The following is a 21,096-nucleotide window of genomic DNA, read 5'->3' as shown; positions in this document are numbered from 1 at the left end:
GGAAGGAAACTAAATGACTGAAAGAGATCGGAAACGAGTGAACAGTGGGAGAGAATCATAGCCTAGCAATTACAATAGATGCATTTAACAGGAGCTGGAGGAGCAGAACATGGAGAGGATATGGGGAGTGGCTGAGATAGCGGGGTGGGTGGGAGGACTCGCGTGGAGCATAAACACCAGCAGTTAAGCTGAGTGGTATGTTTGTGCTTTGTGAAACTGCCAGCCCATCCTCAAGCCATGATCATATTGAATGGCGGTGCAGGCTCGAAGGGCCGAATGGCCCACTCCTGCACCTATTTTCTATGTTTCTAAGGTACTGAAGCAAGTTTATTATTGATTAACCGTAAGACTTTTGCCATTGCATCATCTCAGCAGAATCTCAGAATTGTGATTTATCATAAATTGATAGGTGACCGAGATGGATTTGTTGAGAAACACAACTATCTCCTTTGTCCATCATGATTAAGAAAAACCTGGAGAAGTGTGATGGAGAGAGGAAATGAATAATACACTGAGTCAGAAGAACAGGCTTTTGTCCAGTATTAATACCAACATGGAACTGTTGGGCTGAATGGTCTTTGCTATGGTGGACAATCGATGTCATAAGGTCATACGTGAAAGGAGCAGTATTAGGCCATACGGCCCATCAAGTCTACTCCACCATTCAATCATGGCTGATCTATCTCTCACTCCTAACCCCATTCTCCTGCCTTCTCCCCATAACCCCTGACACCCGTACTAATCAAGATGTCAGGGGAATACAACTCCTGGAATCAATCACCGGCTGTCTACAGGATAACATTTGTCTCTAGCCTGTAGTCGTACTATACGCTGGCCTCTGGTTACACATTTGGTTCAGCTGACCTCAGTGGAACGGGGGGTTCAGGTGGTGAGGACAGCCAGCAGCAGTGCTTCACAAACACCCTCGGTGTAATGGAGTCCTGGTCATACAGCATGTGAATAGGCCCTTTAGCCCAACTCTCCCATGCTGACCTAAATGCCCATTTGTCCCATGTCCTCTAAACCTTTACTATCTATGTTCCTGTGCAATTGTGTTTTAAATATTGTTAGTTTACTTGCCTCAAACACTTCCTCTGGTGGCTCGCTCTATATACCCACCACTTTCTGCATGAAAAAGTTGCCCCCTCAGGTTCATGTTAAATCTTTCCCCTCTCACCATAAACCTTGGCGTTGATTTCCCCAACTGTGGGAAATGCATCTGCACTATCAATGCCTCTCTATAACATCACCTGTCAGGTTCATACGCCCCAAGGAATAAAGTTCTAACCTGCCCAACCTCTCCCTGGAACTCAGCTCCTCGAATCCTCGCAACATCCTCGGAAATCCTTTCTGCATTCTTTTCAGCTTAATGGCATCTTTCCTGTAGCAGAGTGACCAAAACGGTACACAGTACTCCAAGTGCATCCCTGCCGATATAACATCCCGATTTCTGTACTCAATGCCCATACTGATGAAGATCAGTGTGCCAAAAGCCTTCTTGACAACATCTGTACTTCATGTTGCCTCCGCAAGGCCACCAGCGTAATGAAGAACCAGTCTCCCCTCTCCCATCAGGCAAGCGGTACAGACGTTTAAAACACATACCTCCAGATTCAGGGACAGCCCTCAACAACTGTGGCACCTTTGTGGGCAGATGTGCAAAGCCTCTTGATTACTATCTAAATGGCGTCAAGTTGGGAAAAGAGGAAGTACAACGGGATCTGGGGGTCCTTGTACACCAGTCTATGAAAGTAAGCATGCAGGTACAGCAGAAGAAAGCGAATGGCATGTTGGCCTTTATAACAAGAGGAATCGAATATTGGAGCAAAGAGGTCCTTCTGCAGTTGTACAGAGCCCTAGTGAGACCACACCTGGAGTATTGTGTACAGTTTTGGTCCCCTAATTTGAGGAAGGACATTCTTGCTATTGAGGGAGTGCAGCGTAGGTTTATAAGGTTAATTCCTTGGATGGTGGGACTGTCATATGCTGAGAGAATGGAGCAGCTGGGCTTGTACACTCTGGAGTTTAGAAGGATGAGAGGATATCTCATTGAAACATATAAGATTGTTAAGGGTTTGGACACGCTAGAGGCAGGAAACATGTTCCCGATGTTGGGGAAGTCCAGAACCAGGGGCCACAGTTTAAGAATAAGGGGTAAGCCATTTAGAACGGAGATGAGGAAACACTTTTTCTTACAGAGAGTGGTGAGTCTGTGGAATTCTCTGCCTCATAGGACGGTGGAGGCAGGTTCTCTGGATGCTTTCAAGAGAGAGCTAGATAGGGTTCAAAAATAGCGGAGTCAGGGGATTTGGGGAGAAGGCAGGAACGGGGTACTGATTGGGGATGATCAGCCATGATCACATTGAATGGTGGTGCTGGCTCGAAGGGCCGAATGGCCTTCTGCTGCACCTATTGTCTATTGTCTATCTTGCACTGATTATCTCAGGCATCCTGTTCCATTCTCCTCCCGCAAAAGACGATCCTTACAACCCAACCGATCAGGTTGTTTTCTTGTTATTGTTTGTTACAACTTGTTGTCTGTAAATTGGCCTTTATTTTTCATACAACGTTTTAAACCTACTTTATTGGCTGCAAGTTGCTTTGGGATTTCTTGAAAGGCGGTTTAAGAAGCACGAAATAAATCCCAAGTCTTCCTTCTGAATTAATTGTGAAAAGTTTACATCTAAATTAGTGAAGGGTATTCCTTGTGAAAGTGAATCTCAAAATGCACCAGGGATTTGTGGTGAATCTTGGGAAAGCCAGAGGAATGGCCCAGGAAGGAGAACCCAGCAGCACGGTTTATTTTTCACAGTGGGGCCATCAGGATGAGCGGTGATGGAACCCTTCCCATTCCACAGTTTCCCACTGTGCCAACTCGCTGCTTTGAATGAGAAGAGATTGGATGTAAGGCTTGCTGGGAGAAAATTGGCACTCCGTTTGCCCAGTGCTGGAGCCCTCCACCAGTACAGAGCATGATGTCCTGTCTAGATGCTGCTTGACCCAGGATATACATTCAAACCCTGGACTAGAATGGGGATAGCATTCTTCTCAAGAATGCGGCGCAGTGGCGCATCGGTAGAGTTGCTGCCTTACAGCGCCAGAGACCCAGGTTTGATCCTGACTATGGATGCTGTCTGTATGGAGTTTCTACGTTCTCCCCGTGACCGCATGGGTTTTCTCCGGTTGCTCTGGTTCTCCCACACTCCAAAGACAAGGACCGTTGTAGGTTAATTGACTTTGGTAAATTGTCACAAGTGTGTAGGATAGTGCTAGTGTACGGGGTGATTGCTGGACGGCGTGTCACTCGGTGGGCAATAGGGCCTACTTCTGCCCTGTATCTCTAAAGTCCAAAGTAAATCCAATCTGTTAGATTCTGGAGGAATTTAGAGATAGGGCGGCTCCTTGTATAGAAAGCTTATAATTTCCTCTTTAAAAATCTGTTTCTAACTGACATGTATAAGATTCTGCACGGACTGGAGAGGGTGTTTCCTCAGTTGTGGCATCCAGAACTAGTGGGAATAGCCTTGGGGTAAGATTGACCCGAAGAGGAAGTTGCTCTCCTGGAGGCTTATGAATCTTGGGAATTCCCCACCCCAGAAGCTAGAGGATACTGTGCTGTTAAATGTATTCGGGCCTGTATAGATTTTTGTGGTTTATCGGGAACCCACAGTTATTGGGGTCAGATAGGAAAGTGGAGTTGAGGGCAGGTTAGGTCAGCATTGATCTCAATAAACAACATAGCAGGTCTAAGGAGTCATTCGGTGAGCTAGGTCCCGATGCTCTAAGATATGAGCGTAAGTTGAGCATCGGCTTCCAATTTGAGCTGTGTCCCCAGAAACACAGATGAGTTTTAACAATCGAAAGGTGCAATAAGCTGTTTGACTGAAAATATCCCGAGATGTACAATCATCTGGCTTACATAATTGCAAAGTTTTAAAACAAGGTGGTTTATAAGACAGGAATTCGTAACCCAGGGAGGGCCTGTAATCTCCTTCAAATGTTTTTTCTTCATTCAATGATGTTACATAAAGGGGTTGAACTTGAAGTTGGTCACAGTTTTAGGGAAACGTTTCTGTGTTTGGAGCAGGTATTGATGATCACTTTGACCCCAGTGGGATAACACAGAGACGCCAGTCAGAACCAGAGACGATTTTTGCTTTGTGCTTGAACGACTTCTCTTGCATTTTCTGGGGCAAAGATGTTCTAAAGAAACTGCGGGAAGCCCTGCCAGTCTTCTGAATGGCTGCCAGCTATCTGCAGATGAATCTTGCAGAAGAATAGTGCTGGAGTGCAGAAGCCACCCAAAAGGCGGGGTACTTGGTGACAGGAGGCTTCATGTGAATTGCTCCCTGCTTTGATTTATTGCTTGAAGATGCGGGGTAATAATTACCCAGCGTGATTGCAAGTTCTTCAGCTCCTGGCACCCCCCCCCCCAAATTTAATTACCAAGTTCCCGCTCGTGGTCATGAGCGATCGATCACCCGGACAGATCGTAAGAGACAATGAAATGGTGTTTGATTTTCATGTTTGTTCTTCAGTTATATTGAAAATAAAATTGGTTGTATTTGGAGGAAGGTGGGGCAAGGGCCAGGAAAACCTTGAGCCAAAATGAGTATATTGAAGGTCAGAGGATGTGATGCACATTCTAGGAATCCGGTAGAAAGCCAGTGGGCCCCACCACCTCACCCACTTCCTTTCCTGTGATGGTTTTTGCCAACGTCTACAGCCATGTTTGTTTTCTCTCTTCCAGTCCCCGGACCTTGCGACCCAGAGGATCTAATCGATGGCATCATCTTTGCGGCCAATTACCTGGGCTCTACCCAGCTGCTGTCCGACAAAACCCCGTCCAAAAATGTGCGGATGATGCAGGCCCAAGAAGCCGTCAGCAGAATCAAGGTGATGCCCTGGTCCAGCTGGTCTGTCAGTGCACGCTGGCTGGTCTCTTGCACAAGTGTGGCCATGGCTGGGTCAAAACTGTTATCCCTCCCTCTTTACTTCCCTTACTGTCTCGCCCTCCCCCTCAGTCTGCCGCTCTCCCGCCCTGACCCCCCCCCCCCGCCCCGCTCCAGGTCCTATTCGTACCCCACATTTCCAGGCCCCTCACTGCTCTCAGGCCATCCTCCCCCCAGCCCAACGCTCCCCTCCCCACTCTCTGGAACCACTCTTCCCACACCCCTATGGCCCTTCTCAATCCGCATGCCCTCTATCACCAAGCCTAAGGCCCCTCCCCTCCCCCAATGGCACCTATCTCTCTCCCCCCCCCCCCCCCCCCCCCCCACCATGGCCACAATCACCTCCCCACCCCCACCCCCCCTCTCCTCCATGTCCCCTATGTCTCCCCTCCTCCCCTATAGCCCTCCCGCTCTCCCAACACCTGGGCTATTTCGCCCACCTCCCAGCCCTGTTCCCCATGGGAAAAAGTGAGGGAAAAATGTTCATTAAAGATTCAACCCCCACCCAACCCCGGCTCCTCCCGCCCTCTTCCCCAGCCTCACCCCTAACACCCTCCCTGCACATGCACCTTCTCCCGCTGTATCTCTCTGTTTCTCTCTCACACACGCGCACACACACACACACACACACACACACACACACACACACACACACACACACACACACACACACACACACACACACACACACACACACATATATATATACCTTTCTCTCTCTGTCTGCCATCTTTTGTTTTGATCTTCACTTAAGCTGCTCAGCTATTTTAATTTGTACCAAAGCTCTGTGTGGAAGACTTTGTGTGCTCTTTAACAATTAGCTCCAACTGCAGAAAGGAATCCAGAATCCATAAATTTGACATGGTTATGAGATTTTATTACCTTAATAAGATGTGTTAATCTGAAGGAACTGGGCAATTTTAGGGCAATTCGGTTGTTGAAATTCAGTCATTGTAGAGTGACCCGAATTTGTCGTTGAATCTTTAATGAACATTTTTCCCTCACTTTTTCCGTTTGACTGCTTGGCAGCCAAGTACCCTATAAATACTCCAGATCCACAGGCAAAGATGGTTCACTTTATCGCAAACATTCCTCAGAATCCTGAGCAATTAAATCCCCAAAGTCATTCATTACATTGATTGCATAGATGCCAAGTATGTCTTTAATTTAGGTTTTAACTTCAATGTGGATTTATTCAAATGCCAGCTTTTCTCTCCCAAGGTATTGTGAAGATTCTAACTTTTCTAACTTATTTTGTCTAACAAATCAAACTGAATAGCAGGACATCAAAATATTTTCCTGTTCCTCGTTCAGCAAGTATCATGAACTGGCTCCGAATGTTGAATACCCGTTACGTCTTCCTTCTGCCCCCTCCTTTCAAAATCTATAACTTTAAGGGCATGTATCACTGTGGATCAGTAGCAAGATTATATCAATAGGATCAGACTAAGGAAATCTGGTTGGTAATTTAAAAACCTATATATCCAACCGAATCTTTCGTTGAAGCTTTTGAAAAACGCATTAGGTCTTTCTGTCTGATTATTGGATTTTTCCTCTGGCTTTTCAGCTCAAAATATATTTCCCCCTGTATCATGCTGGGAACATGAGTCTATCGCGATGTGCTGGAGGAAATGATGCTTAAAGATGCAGCCATCTGCTTCCTCGTCGATGTGACGTGCGGATTGAGAAGGGATCATCAGGGACGGAGAGGGAAAGAGGGTGAATTAGTCAGATCCAATCGAGAGAAATAGACAAAGAGAAAAGGACACAAAGTGTTGGAGTAATTTAGCAGGTCAGGCAACATCTTTGGAGAACATGGATAGATGACATTTTAGCTCACGACCCTTCTTCAGGAAGAAAGATTGAATTAAGTGGGGTGGGGGGAGGGGAGGGGATTTAATGAGAAATTGGAACTCATGACGCTGTTTATAAATCTCAATTTAATACTCGTAGACCTGAGGCTACAACTGCAGAACTGCATCATCTGTTATCTGTCATGTCATTGACTGTGTTGTATTCTGCTTTCAAGATCCATGTCCAGTTTCTTCAATAAAAGCAAATTACAAAAGCAGTGTACAACACTCAACAGCATGCAGGTTTCTGCCTCACGGTATCTTTACTCATCCCCTTTGGGCAAGAGAGGTCGGCTGATGTCCGGGGACATGTTTGCTCGTTAAAGGGGGTTCAGTACCACCATCGGCTTTCGCATTGGAGCACAGTGGGCATCTTAAGCCGGCAATGAAATACCTCCCTGCAGCCTCAGGGCGATTCACGGTGCTGCTTCACGAACCAGCAGCAAAATGTTGGCAACATGTGAGAGGTGGCCTGTTCAATGTGCAGTCTTAACAACAGCGACAACACGAAACTTACTATTGTCGGGAGAGCAAAATCTGGGCCATTATTATTAATGTGCTGCTAGAATAACATGTGCACTGCAGCAGGGGTCTGGGTTTATGAATGTTGAAGCTTCCTTCAAACACCTACTTCCCCTTCTCTTGCACCTATTTAGCTGAAAATGGCAAAATGGAACATTGTCCATCTTTACAGTTAGCTGTGAGTCTTCAGAGTCAGCATTTGTCTGTGATTCTCTTTATTGCAGTCCTAATTTACTGTACCTTCAATGGATCTGGCAGCCAGAAGGACAAAAGTAGCCCAGGAGCATTTTGAAATGGGTAATAAATACTGGAGTCTTTCATGGATGTAGAGTGAATGTGAGTTCCCCTCCTGAGATCATTACAGCCCGGGGTTCATGTAGGTGTAGAGTAGCACTGGGGAAGAAGCCGGAGAGCTCAATGTAGTTACTGAGATCTCACAACACAGAAGAGAGACCTCCTTTCTTCAGAGATCAGTTGGCAAAGGGTGACCTGAAAGGAGCATTTGCACTTATTTAGGTGCTCTGTTCAGATAGCAGTGGAGAAGATGTGAGCCGTCAGTTTCCAGATTCATCAACATAAGATGGATCCCAATGGTGGAGAATTTAGGATAAATATCTGGACAGAACGGAGTGGTGTGAATAAATTACTCTTGTCGGTAGAGATTGATGTATTTAGACATCAAGGTATACAACACGGGCAGGTGGGGCTAGTGTAAGTGGGGCGTCTTGGTTGGCACGGGAAAATTGGGCCGAAGGGCCTGTTTCCATGCTGTATGACTCTGTCACGGAAACAGGCTCTTCAGCCCATCATGTTAATGCTAACCATCAAGAAGCATTCTGAAGAAGTTTCCCAACCTGAAACATCACCTATCCGTGTTCTCTAGGCAAGGCTGCCTGACCCGTTGTTACTCCAGCACATTGTGTCTTTAAAAAAAATCCAGGAATCATCTATACGATTCCCCTTTGCATGTACTTACTCCGTAGCCTTAGTGATTCAAGTGTTCATTGAGGTACTACACCCGAGTAGTTGCTTCCACTGCCCACACAAGCAGTGCATTTCAGATTCCAGCATCCTCTGGGTAAAAGCATTCTTCCCCAGATCTTAGCTAAACCACTTGCCCCAAACACTAAATCTTTGCCCGCTAGTTTTAGATTTCTCTATTATGGGTAAAGGTTTCTGCATGTCATGGAAAGGTCAGATACTGCATGACACGGAAACTAACCAAAGGTTAATAAAGCCTTTTAATAAAAAAATACGCTGATACATTTCTCAGTATGTTGTCCAATCTGTTTGGTATCATAACTGAAGAGTCGCAGGCTACAGCACAGCCCACTGGGGTCATGCACACCCCCACAGTGCAGTCGTGGCCCCAATCACTCACTGGGAAGGGAAATAAGGCTTTACTTGAGTTGTTTCTAGTTCTTTTGCTGCTCGCCATCATTCTATGCTGTTGGTTCTACAACCCAACAATAGGAAAAGGTTCTCTTCATCTACTCCTTCGTGGTTTTCGATATTCCACGCACATCCCCTCACAAATTGCTCGACTTCATTGCCAACAGTGCCAGTTTCTCCAGTCTATTTGTCTAGACCATTTCCAGAAACCTTCACCCTCAAAGCGTGTTTATAAATCTCTGCACCCTCACTAAAGCCATCCTATTACCACCCGTTTCCTGTTTCCACGTCTCTTTTTGTTTGCTGCCAATCTTCTCTCGTACTCTTTGCCTCTCTTATTTCCATTATTTTTCTCTGCTCTGAACTTCCTATCATTACCCAGCGCTCACTATATTTTTGGTTTGATGTCCTAGCCTGCTTTATTTTGTTCTCTCCTTTGCCATCAGGACAGGTCCTTGAAGAATGCACCTGAATCTTTCCCTCCTCAAAGGCTTCTTGCTGACCTATTCACTTTGCCCTCGTGCGTATATCCCTTTCTTAAAGACGTCTCCCCTGTCCTATTCATTTCACTCTTCTGATTTTATTCCCCTCTTAAAGACCTCCTACTATTGAGCTACAGGTTTTCCAGTCAGTCTTTGAATTCACTTTATCTAAGCCAGATCTGCGTTTGATCCCATTGAAATTGTCCTTTCTGTGATTGACTTAGTTTTAAACGCAGACTTTCTCGGGCTGTCCTAAACCTTATGATGTTATGGTGGCTGCTCCCTCCTGCTGCTTATTCTGCACACAGCCAGTCTCCCATCACATTTTCACATGCGATTTCATCTCAATCTCACATCCACATACTAAGGATCGTGAGCAGTTGGAGTCATTATCAAAAAGATATAGAGTTTATAAATTTGATGCTGAGATGTTTATCAATCAGTATGGACCGAACAAGTTTGGTTGCTGGTCTCTAGGTAACGAGGAGGCTTAGACGGAATGAGAGAAATCTTTCCCATCAAATCTCTTGGGATAAAGACAGAGAAGCTGGCATTGGTTTATTATGATCACTGTGTACCAAGATGCAGTGAAAAGCTTTGTTTTGTGTACTACCCAGGCAGATCATAACATACATGAGTTCAGCAGGTATTGCCAAAGAGAAAATAAGCAGTGTTGAGAAGTGCTGTATACCGTTGTGAGGGAGACCAACGCTGAGGGTCAACAATGTAGGATATTCTCAAGTAAATAAAATCAGGGTTTCAAGAGAAACTCCTTTCCTCAGAGAATGGTGCAGATCTGGAGTGGTTGAGACAAATTGCAGAGATGCATTTAAGGGGAAGCTGTCTAAGCACGAGGAATGAATAGACAAATTAGTTGATGGGGTGAGATGCAGGGGGGGGTGAGGTTTGTGCGGAACATAACATCAGCAGGGAATGGGGAACTGAAGGGCTGGTACCATATCCGTAATTTCCGCTTACTCTCATTGCGACAGTGTTATATCATCTCAGATTTGCTTTTATGGATTTTTTTCGACATTGCAGATGTAGTTTTACATCATCTCATTTTTGGCAATATGTGAAATGTGATTGGCTTTCTCCTCTTGAATCCACTCCTCTTGAATCCAATCCTCTCATCTTACTGGTGTCCCTGTCCCCAATCTCCCCCCCACCCCTCCCAAATGCTGGTTAAGGAATGTTCTTCTGTGGGCTATCATATAGGGGCTAACGAAAGACTACTAATATTTTTGTTATAAATTGTGTCGTCTGTCAGCCCCGTCCATCTTGTGCACTAAACAAACAGCTATATTTTGTGAATGTTTCTCAGCATTTGCCACTTCCCAGTCTTATGCTAACTATTCTCCTATCTTTTGTCTATCCCTTGGCACACAGATGGCCCAGAAAATGGCCAAAAACAGGAAGAAGGTGCAGTACCGCACACGTTGTGCCTCTCTCATTTGTTTCTCGCAAGTTGTACTTTCTTTTAACTTATTAGACTTTGGCTGGTGTCTTTTAGCCTGGTTTTCTACATCCAGTAAATCCTGCAGTGCCTAGTCCGCCTTGGCCTCAGTCGCTCTCCTCTGCGGCCTGGGCTTGCAGGTCTGCTCCCCTCAACTCACCCTGCACCCACTGTTCTTTTTGCTTCCTTAGTCCAGGCCTTGCAGGAAGGCAGCACAGTTCGAGCAGCCCAGTAACCAATCGTGCTTTCTCAGGATGTGCTGGGATTAGAGTTGTTCGGACCCATGTGTTTTCCCTTGCATTCAATAAATTCGGTGCTACTTTTGATAGGACCATAGGTACCAGTTAGTTGAGACGATAGTTGACTGGAATTGGCTCCCTCAAGAGAGAGAGAGAGAGAGAGGGAGAGATGGTGCAACATTTCGGCCATGCATTCTACTCTTACTTTTCAAACATTACCTACCCACAAATTATTGCCTTTACCCTATTTTGGGTATTTTCTTTTTCTACCTGCTGGATTCTGGATGCAGAAAATCTGTGCGTTTACATCTCTGAACGTAAAATGTGTCCTTTATTTTCACGCCTCTGTTGCATTTTGCTGTGAGTTGGTCTAATTTGGATTTTCTTAATGCTTTGACGCAATGATTATTACTTTCCTGCCCTTGTCCGTGGCAGCTGCCAGTTACAAGCAAGATGCTGAATGGTGTGTTTGATTTTTCCACAGGACCTCTACCTCCATTTCCTCACTGCCACCTCCAGTAACATGTCTTCAAAGCAAAACAGTGTGTTGTGTTTTATCCATTAGTGTATTATGCGCTGTTTCCCATGCTAATCTGACATGGAACTTACATGTTATACATGTTTAATATTTTTATTTTGCCGTCCAGATTTTTCTTTTCAAATCAAATTACTGAAAAGGAAGAGACAAAGTGTGGCAGTGAGAAATTGTCAGGACTGGTCCGGGCAAATAGCATGTGTGCATTTGAAAGAAATATAGGCCTAGAAGAAGGCAATTTTCTTCCTTCAATGAGTTGCGTAAATGTGCCTCAGCTCCATTCCTTCATATCTTTAGTTAACATAATTCTATCACTCAGATTTAAAGTTGACCCTGCATCAGTTGCCAGTTGTGGAAGATAATTTGATTCTCTACCACCTTCTTAATGTAGGTGCGTTTCCTAACCTCAGTTCCAAACGTCTGGTTTCAATTTTGATGGCTCCTCATCTTGGACTCCCCCACCCAACGGAAAGTGATTGCCTTTCTCTGAAACGATGGGAAGTCGGGGGGAGACCTGATAGAAGTTTGTAAATTGATGAGAGACTGAGATAGGGTAGACTGCTGGGGGTGGTGGTGGAGGCAGATACGATCGTGGCATTTAAGAAACTTTTACATAGGCACATAGATAAGCAGGGATTTGAGTTATATGGACTGTGTGCAGCCACTTAGAGTTTGTCTTGACATCATGTTCGGCACAGACATTGTGGGCCAAAGGGCCTGTTCTTATGCTCTTCTATTCTATGGTCAGGCTGAGGAAGGTCCTGACCCAAAACATTGTCCGTCTATTCCCTCCACATATGCTGCCCGACTTGATGAGTTCCTTCTGTACTTTGCGTATTACTCAAGATTAAAGAATCTGCAGGTATCGTCCTCAATGCCTTGATCTTTTAAATCAAGGCCCACTACCGATTTTCCGGCACCTTTGATTCTGGAGCCTTGCTGGATTATCCATTTTGCCAGACCAATAGAGGTTACGACCTCGGGGGACCAAGATACCAGCCTGCAGTCTGCTTCGGAAGTTGGCTGCAGGGGGCAAGTTCGACCCAGCAATTGGCCGCGGAAGTCCCAATGAGGTGGAGATCGACCGCCTCACCAGGCCTAGGCGCAACATTCTTGGGGGGCTTCCGGGGGAGATTTCAAGTGTGCTCTTGTCATTTGGTCCGGATAAAAGGAGGCGCCAGACCACCAGTTGCCGGATGATACGTGGTAGAGGTGTATGTATCGACTCTACTTAAAATACTTCTAATGAAGTATCCTTCTCAACCCACTAATGCATTGAATTTTAGAGATTCACTACCCACTATGACTTTTACATGACCAGCCCTTTATCTTGAAACTATGTGTCCTTCATTGAAAACCCACCTACAGGTGAAAAGATGTACCATGTTTTGTCCCCTAAGAATTTTAGAGGTTTCAATACGATTCTAAATTCTAAAGAATACAATCCTATCCGGTTTAGCCTGTCTAGATAGGACTACTCTCTCGTCCCAAAGGATGAATGGAAGGAGATGCAGCTGGGATGAGATGTTGGTGTTGGAGAAGGCTCTTCAGGAGGATAAACACTAACCTGTTCCACTACAGCAAATTCTGCATGAGCATTATATTTATCTCATCAGCTTTGTTTCAATTATATCTGCTTTTCATCTTTTATTTTCACTACTTGCCCATTGCCATCTGGCAAATGTCTGGACAGGAAACGAGTGCCTCAGCATAGCATATCTATTAAGGATTAACTTCCAAAGAATGATTATGTACATTCGGTCTGCATTCCCGAAGACTTTAGTATTTGGGAAGAAGTAAGTTTAATAGGTTTATAGGTTTAAGGTGAGGGGGGAAAGATTTAATAGGAACCTAAGGGGTAACTTTTTCACGCAAAGGGTGGTAGGTATATGGAATAAGCCGCCGGAGGAGGTAGTTGAGGCTGGTACTAATGCAACGTTTAAGAAGCATTTGGAAAGGTACAAGGATAGGGCAGGTTTAGAGGGATATGGGCCAAACGCAGGCAGGTGGGATATATTGGCCGGCGTGGGCAACGTGGGCCAAAGAGCCTGTTTCCGTGCTGCATGACTCTATGACTAAGTTAGACAAGGAAACATTCTCTGCTAATGGGGGAGCCAAAGGGAGTGAGACTGTTCCCTGGTAATTCAGGGGAGCAGATTTGAAATACCTTGCATGATGCTTGGATGAAGGGCGAACTGTCTATCCATAAAAAGCAGCAGACGCCAGTTTGATTAATATTTTTAAGTCTCCCCTATATTCATATGTGGGCCAATGTTACGCTGATTAATCCAAAATTCTTAAGGGGTTGGACAGGCTAGATGCAGGAAGATTGTTCCCGATGTTGGGGAAGTCCAGAACAAGGGGTCACAGTTTAAGGATAAGGGGGAAATCTTTTAGGACCGAGATGAGAAAAAAAAATTTCACACAGAGAGTGGTGAATCTCTGGAATTCTCTGCCACAGAAGGTAGTTGAGGCCAGTTCATTGGCTATATTTAAGATGGAGTTAGATGTGGCCCTTGTGGCTAAAGGGATCAGGGGGTATGATCATATTGAATGGCGGTGCAGGCTCGAAGGGCCGAATGGCCTACTCCTGCACCTATTTTCTATGTCTCTATCAGTTAGATCATAAATTGCCCATAATCTCCTTGATTGACAGAACAGGCCCGTGGGGCTGAATGTCCTCATCTTGCACTACTCAAGGCTACTCTGTTTTCTGCCAGGTTGCCCATTCACTGAGTACTTCCATCTGGCAGTACATGTCCCAGATCCTTCATGCTGACCAAAGCACCAAGACATTCGTGTCATGTAATCTTAAGTTATCACAATTCCTTCTCCATATTTTTAGAAATAAATTAATAACCTGGCATTCTCTTACCTTCTGATTATAAATAGATTCTATGTCTGTCGTATTAACCAGGCTTAAAATGCACAAGCGTCAGAATGGAGATAGATTTTGATATCTCTCTCCCTCTCTATGCAAATTTAATATTGATTTCTGTCCAATTGGCAAGGCAGCTGTTTTGATGAAAGTCTCCAGTCTCAGAACTCGATATCATGGTTCCATGTAGTAAAATGATCACAGGAAGTGTCCCGAGCAAGGGTGCATGGCATTAAATGTAGACGCCGGGGAGAGGGGGGGGGGGGGCTCAGTGGTAATCTGGAACCCTTTAGCCATCTCTCCAATTAAATAATGCTGAGCTGGGGGAGTCAGCTGGGAAATATAATACCTGATATTCTTGGTAACAGTTATTCAGTGACGTAGTGCTTGCAATATAAGCCGTCTGATGAAGTGATCCCTGAAAGTCCTGTTGAAATTGTGCACTCGCAGTTCCCAATGGAGATCAGATGAATGTCGGTGCCCAGACCTGGAAAAATCTGGAGCTTCCCGAGCAATGATACAGGCACTGAGCAAGAAAGACATTGTTATTGTCTGCGCACAATGTTAATTCATGGCCATAGACGGATCCAAGCCAACCGTCAAGCAGCCGTTCACACTCTCCCCATTTCATTCCCCCCACATTCTCATCAACTTCCACTAGGCTCTGTCCCTCACCTATTCATAAGGGGCAGTTTTTAATGGCCAATTAACCCACTATCCCCACGTCTTTTGGGATGTGCGAGGAAACCTGAGCACCCAGGGGAACCCATGCAGCCATAGGGAGATCGTGCACACTCCATGCAGACAGCACCAGAAGTCAGGATCGAACATGGGTCGCTGGAGCTATGAGGCAGCAGCTCTACCACTTCCTTTGCGCTTGCTTTTACTCTAGCGTCTGGTCACTGACCATTCTACCACTAAAGAGACTTCCTGCTTATTTAGAGTGAGAGCCGTACAGAATCTTCTATCCAATGAACCCGCACCCATTACACTGAACTGCAGGTTTCTGCTGAATTTCCTCCTTTCCTGTGTGTCAGTATACCGTTTTGTCAAACTGGAAAGGGTGCAGAGAGGATTTACGAGAATGTTGCCGGGACTTGAGGGCCTGAAATATAGGGAGAAGTTGAGCAGGCTGGGACTCTATTCCATGGAGGGCAGGAGGATGAGTGGTAATCTTATAGAGGTGTACAAAATTATGAGAGGAATTGATCGGGTAAACGCACAGAGCCCTTGCTGAGAGTTGAGGAATCGAGAACCAGAGGTTTAAGGTGAGGGGGGAGAGATTTAATAGGAACAGGAGGGGTAACTTTTTCAAACAAAGAGTAGTGAGTGTATGGAGCGAGCTGCCAGAGGAGGTAGTTGAGGTAGGTACTATCGCAATGTTTAAGAAATATTTAAACATTGGATGGTGCATGGTACATGGATGGGATATGGGCCAAATGCAGGCAGGTGGGACTAGTGTAGATGGGACATGTTGGTCAGTGTGGGCATGTTGGGCCGAAGGACATGTTTCCATGCTCTATGACTATATGTCTCTATAATTTGGAAACGGACCCCATGTTATTTTGGAGATCAATGTTAAACTAAAATACCCTTCACAAAAGGAAAGACGGACAATAATTTTATGTTGACAGAAGTCAGCTGTATGAGTTGTGCATGTGTGTTAAATGTCTCTGTGGTGGCCTCTTCCATGTTGCTGTTTCTTCACATAGGCACCTGAAGGGGAGCCACAACCTATGACGGAAGTGGACCTCTTCATTTCAACCCAGAGGATTAAGGTTCTCAACGCCGATTCGCAGGTAAGTGCTCAGAGCGTAAATCTTTTAGCAGGAGATTCTTTTACTTTGGAAAAGCTGTGGAAAAAAATCATGAATAAACCCAATTCCTAAACAGTTAGAATACTTTCCGGCGTAAATAATTTGGGTCCCCACACTTCCTGCCTGGTGGAAGGAATTCATTCGTAACTGTGGAGATAGATATATGACCGGATAGGAACATTTGTAGATTTGGAGGAAGCCTTTAAAAATTGCTTAGTGGTGGGCTGTGTCCTTGTCTGGTCAGCGGTCAGCAAAGCCTCTTCACTCAGACTGAGACCAATGGTGCTGGGTTGAGGAGAGGTTGGCGTTCCCACCCTGCTTCAAGCGGTTCTGGGATTAGAATTGATGTTTAATTTGTACTGATCGCTCTGCCACTTGCACTTAACGTGTGCTGGATGGATTTGACAGAATGCAGCCTTAGGATGTTGCTCGGGCTGCCCAGCATTGAACTGCCAGCAGGGATTTGCAGCCGTACAGAGTGCCGGCTATTCGCCTCTCTGCTCTTTGACGGAGCAGCCAGTGCATCCTGTGAGCTTGTCGATTGACAGGATGTGGCATCTAGCTCTTAGCTAGCAGTCTCCGTCCCGTGCAATCCCTGGTGGCTTTTCGCTCTCTGATGAGCACAGGGAGCATAACGGATTAGAGTGAGGTACGGGCTGCATGATAATTTCCGTGTCTCTGTTCTGTGTGTATGAGTGAGTGTAGAGATGGTGTGTCTGAGGTTATGGTGATATGAGTGGCTGTAGAGTGCATTGGTGAACGTGTGTGCTAGTGCTGTAGTTTTTATTTGGTTACTGTTGTGTGTTTGTATGCCTGACGTTGGTTTTGAGCTGTAGTTAATGTCTGTGTGGTGGTGGTTGTTGGGGTGTGTGTGGGTGACTGCATGCAGTATGAAGTTGGTCTTAAATATGTGCTGTTGATCTTGGTGTGGGTTTGCAGGCTCAGCTGTTGGAGGTTGCATACGGTTGCATACGGTTAATGTTAAGCTGCATTGGGCTGCTTGGTTGGCACAGGGAGGTATTTGTGTGCATATGCATGTTTGGCACTGGCACCCGTACCTGCCTGTTTGACGTTAGGACCCGTGCCTGCTAGTTTGTGTTTGGGGGACCGTGTGTGAATCAAGTGGTGAAAATGCAATTCTGAAACACATCCATTTTGTGTGCAAAGCAGAGCAGAGCAAGTTGTTTGGAAATGAATGAAAAAAATGAGCCACTGCTGGAGAAATCATTTTCAACATTGAATAGCTTTCCTTAAAACTGTTGCTGTTTGATTGTAATGTGCCCCACGTTCTTGCTGCTCTTCACTAGGAGACTATGATGGACCATCCCTTGAGGACCATTTCGTACATAGCGGATATTGGGAACATCGTGGTGTTGATGGCACGTCGGCGCATGCCTCGATCCAATTCCCAGGACAGCGTTGAAGCCTCCCACCCTTCCCAGGATGGGAAGAGGCAGTACAAGATGATCTGCCATGTCTTTGAATCGGAGGACGTACGTAGTACTTTTATCTTGTGGGTGGTTGCATGTTGTCTTGTGGTTGTGCAGGTAGCGTGGTAGCCTTGAAAAGTTCAGCAAATAATTATTTACCCAAGGAATAGTTTAGTTTATTGTCATGTGTACTGTGGTGGAGTGAAAAGCTTTTTGTTGCGTGCTAACCTGTCAGTGGAAAGAGTATACATGATTACAATCGAGCCATCCACAGTGTACAGATACAGGATAAAGTGAATAATTTCTAGTGCAAGTTAAAATCCAGTAAAGTCAGATTAAAGATAGTCCGAGGTCTCCAATTAGGAATTGTCGTAGCTAAGAAAATGGAATGCAAAATAATGAAAATCTTCCCACATTTCTAAAGCACATTTCTAAAGCATCCCAGAGCACAGCATACAGTTCTGGTGTTTAAGGAAGAATAAAGTCAAGTATGTTTAATTGTCAGATGTACCAACAACGGAACAATTATATTCTTACTTACAGCAATATAACAGCCCAGTAAACACTATGCACATAGATAATATATGATAAACATCAATTCAACATATTAGTATCCCCAATATTAGTGCAAAAAAAAAACCCGAAGTCCTTAGTGCATCCATAGACAGTGCATAGTTTATAGTTGAGGATAGTTTGTGTCAGGTTCACGAACCTGCTGGTTGGTGGGAAGAAGTTATTCTTGAACCTGGTGGTCACTCTTGGAAGCAACATGCATAGGAGATCATTAGATTGATTCCTGGAATTAAAGACTGATTAAATAGATTGGGACGTGCCCTCAAAATGAAAAGTGATCCTATTGAAATGCACACCATTCTGAGGGGGCTTGAGAGGAAGGATGCTGAACTGATTATTTCCTTCTATGCAGCCAAAATCAGGAGTGTGAGAGGGACGATTTGAGAACAAGTGTTTACCATGTGAGTGGGTGCTGCTCAGGCTGATATAGGAAGGAATTGCCGAGGCCGGGACATGGTGCTGAGGCCAACTAGTAGAAAACTCATGATCTGACTGTACGGCAGCGGAAGCAGGAAAGGCCATGGGACCAATTCCTGTTGCTATTTCATGTGGACTTGGAGGTCGTTCTCCCTCAGAACAGAGAAAGCTGAAGTAAAAGTTGTCAGAAAGCTCATGGCCCAGAGGAAGACATTTGTCCCTCGGTATTTTAAACGGTAACGGGCGCAGAGATGATTTATGAGGATGTGCCAGGACTCGAGGGCCTGAGCTGTAGGGAGAGGTTGAGCTGGCGAGGACTTTATTCCTTGGAGCACAGAAGGATGAGGAGTGATCTTGTAGAGATGTACAAAATCATGAGAGGAATAGATCGAGTAATAGATCGAGTCTACTTTTACCCAGAGTAGGGGAATCGAGACCAGAGGACAGAGGTTTAAGGTGAGGGGGGGAAAGATTCAATAGAAACTTGAAGGGGCAAGACTTTCACACAAAAAATTGTGGTTTTATGGAACGAGCTGCCAGAGGAGGTAGTTGAGGCAGATCCTAACACAATGTTTAAAAAAACATTTGGACAGATACATGGATAGGATAGATTACAGGGGATCTGGGCCAAACACAGGCAAGTGGGACTAGTGTCGATGGGGCATGTTGAACGTCATGGACAAGTTTGGCCAAAGGACCTGTTTCCGTGCTGTGTGACTCTATGACGCTCTCCATCTCACCAATCTATTCCCACATCCTAGCTCTTGATCATCGTGTTGCAAGTTACGGCTCAATGGTTTGATGGAAGCATTAGAAACAGTGAAGGTTTCAGATGAAGCACATAAATTTGATGTCCTCTGGGCCCAGATGTAAGGGGATTGACAGAGGAACCAAAAACCATTTTTATGTAACAAGTGGTTTAAACCTGGAGCCTGCAGCCTAACGGCTGAGAGGACAGATTCAGAAGGAGCGTACAAAAGGGATAAAAGAGTGCCCAATTTTACATTAATCATTGTACATTTTAATCAATCAATCAAATAGATCCACCTGTCTCTTTGATCTTTGCCAACCCTCTGCTATCCCTCAGCTCCTCCAATTCTCACCTCCTTCATATCCTAAATTCTGGAATTCCTTCCCTAAACCTCTTTGGTCTCCTCTTTTCCATTAAGACTCTTGTTAAAACCTACCTATTTCATCCCGTTCTTGGTCACCCTTGGTTTGTGGCTCCATATCAAATCTAGTTTGTTAATTTCTCCTGTGGCACGTCGAATCACAGAACAAACAGGCCATTCGGCCCTTCAAGTCCATACCAATCCTCAACATTCTATGATGCTGATCTCACTTTGCCATTAAATCCTAGCTGCACCAAGTGGTGGTTTGTCTTGATTCTCTATGTTAAATGTAATGTTTCCTTCCTTTCCTGCCCTGCAGGCTCAACTGATAGCCCAATCCATAGGACAAGCATTTAGTGTCGCCTACCAGGAATTCTTGAGGGCAAACGGGATTAATCCAGAAGACCTGAGCCAGAAGGAATACAGCGACCTCCTCAATACTCAGGACATGTACAATGACGACTTGATTCATTTCTCCAAATCAGAAAACTGCAAAGAAGTAGGTGTAGCATTGAAGGCTTTTGCTTTAAGGGACGGGGTCTTGTGGTAACTGTACTGCAGTATAGAGACAGATGGTCACGGGCATTGTTAACTCAGTCTTCTGTTCCTGTGGACACCTCATCCAAAAATGTGATTGTAAAGATCGGACCAGGCTTCAATTTGGTTGCTCATAATTTGATTACTAAACCGCATTTGAGATCGGTTCATGTTGCTACATTGATAATTCATGACAGATGAATCTAAGGGGAATCTAAGCCATGGATCAGTAGATGTATGTGTAATCTACACTCTGTGGTAGGCAGGTATCACATTTGAATTATTTCACATCAATCTTTCCCTTAAATTCTATGTCAAGGATTTTTTTTAAAGTTTAAGATCAAGCAACTTGCTGGTTGAGCATCCATTGGTTCTTCCTGTCATTTTTTTCTGCTACCTTTCTTCCATCCAACTTGTCGACTAAAGTAGCGCAGATGCAGGTCAGCTGGCTCGTTGTTCCAGTGCTGGCTCCTTGAAAGAGCTCTCCAATTAGTCCCACTGCCCTGTCCTTTCCTCTCCTCAGTTCCTACATTTTGCTTTCTCAGGAATTTATCCCAATCCATTTTGATAGTTAGATTGAATTGGCACTCACATTCTTTTAACTACTCGCTGTTTAAAACTGTTGCCCCTTTATGTCACCCTTTATGTTATGTTAGATTCCCAATCACCTTAAATCTGCATCTGCTGATTCTTGGCTCTTTTGCTAATGGAAACAATTTCTCCTTATTTGCTCTTTCTAAACACTCCTTGAATTTGAACCCCACCAAGTGGGGGATTTTTGTTCATCAAAGATTTTAAAAGCCAGATGGAGAAGGCGGAGAGGTGAACTAACTTCTTGTTTTGAAACGCCCAATTACACGTAGAATATTTACTCCTGGAGTTGATGCTACGTACAAGCCGC

The 21,096-nt window shown here is 44.9% G+C and overlaps 1 protein-coding gene across 5 annotated transcripts in view; it reads left to right on the top strand.

The window, feature by feature from the left end:
* Positions 1–21,096, top strand: part of apba1 (amyloid beta precursor protein binding family A member 1) — a 150,234-nt gene that overhangs the window by 116,453 nt on the left and 12,685 nt on the right. For 4 of the 5 annotated variants that reach the window (XM_033018110.1, XM_033018113.1, XM_033018112.1 and 1 more), the window contains 5 exons: positions 4,751–4,896; positions 10,591–10,623; positions 16,022–16,108; positions 17,434–17,619; positions 19,978–20,157. In XM_033018110.1, the coding sequence (XP_032874001.1) occupies positions 4,751–4,896; positions 10,591–10,623; positions 16,022–16,108; positions 17,434–17,619; positions 19,978–20,157 (632 nt within the window). The remainder of the gene's footprint in view (positions 1–4,750; positions 4,897–10,590; positions 10,624–16,021; positions 16,109–17,433; positions 17,620–19,977; positions 20,158–21,096) is intronic. The other variant, XM_033018111.1, reaches the window with a different exon arrangement.

This window comes from Amblyraja radiata, chromosome 3, assembly GCF_010909765.2.
Source record: "Amblyraja radiata isolate CabotCenter1 chromosome 3, sAmbRad1.1.pri, whole genome shotgun sequence".
In the NCBI taxonomy this organism is placed as follows: domain Eukaryota; kingdom Metazoa; phylum Chordata; class Chondrichthyes; order Rajiformes; family Rajidae; genus Amblyraja; species Amblyraja radiata.
This window is presented reverse-complemented; position numbering and strand designations above follow the sequence as displayed.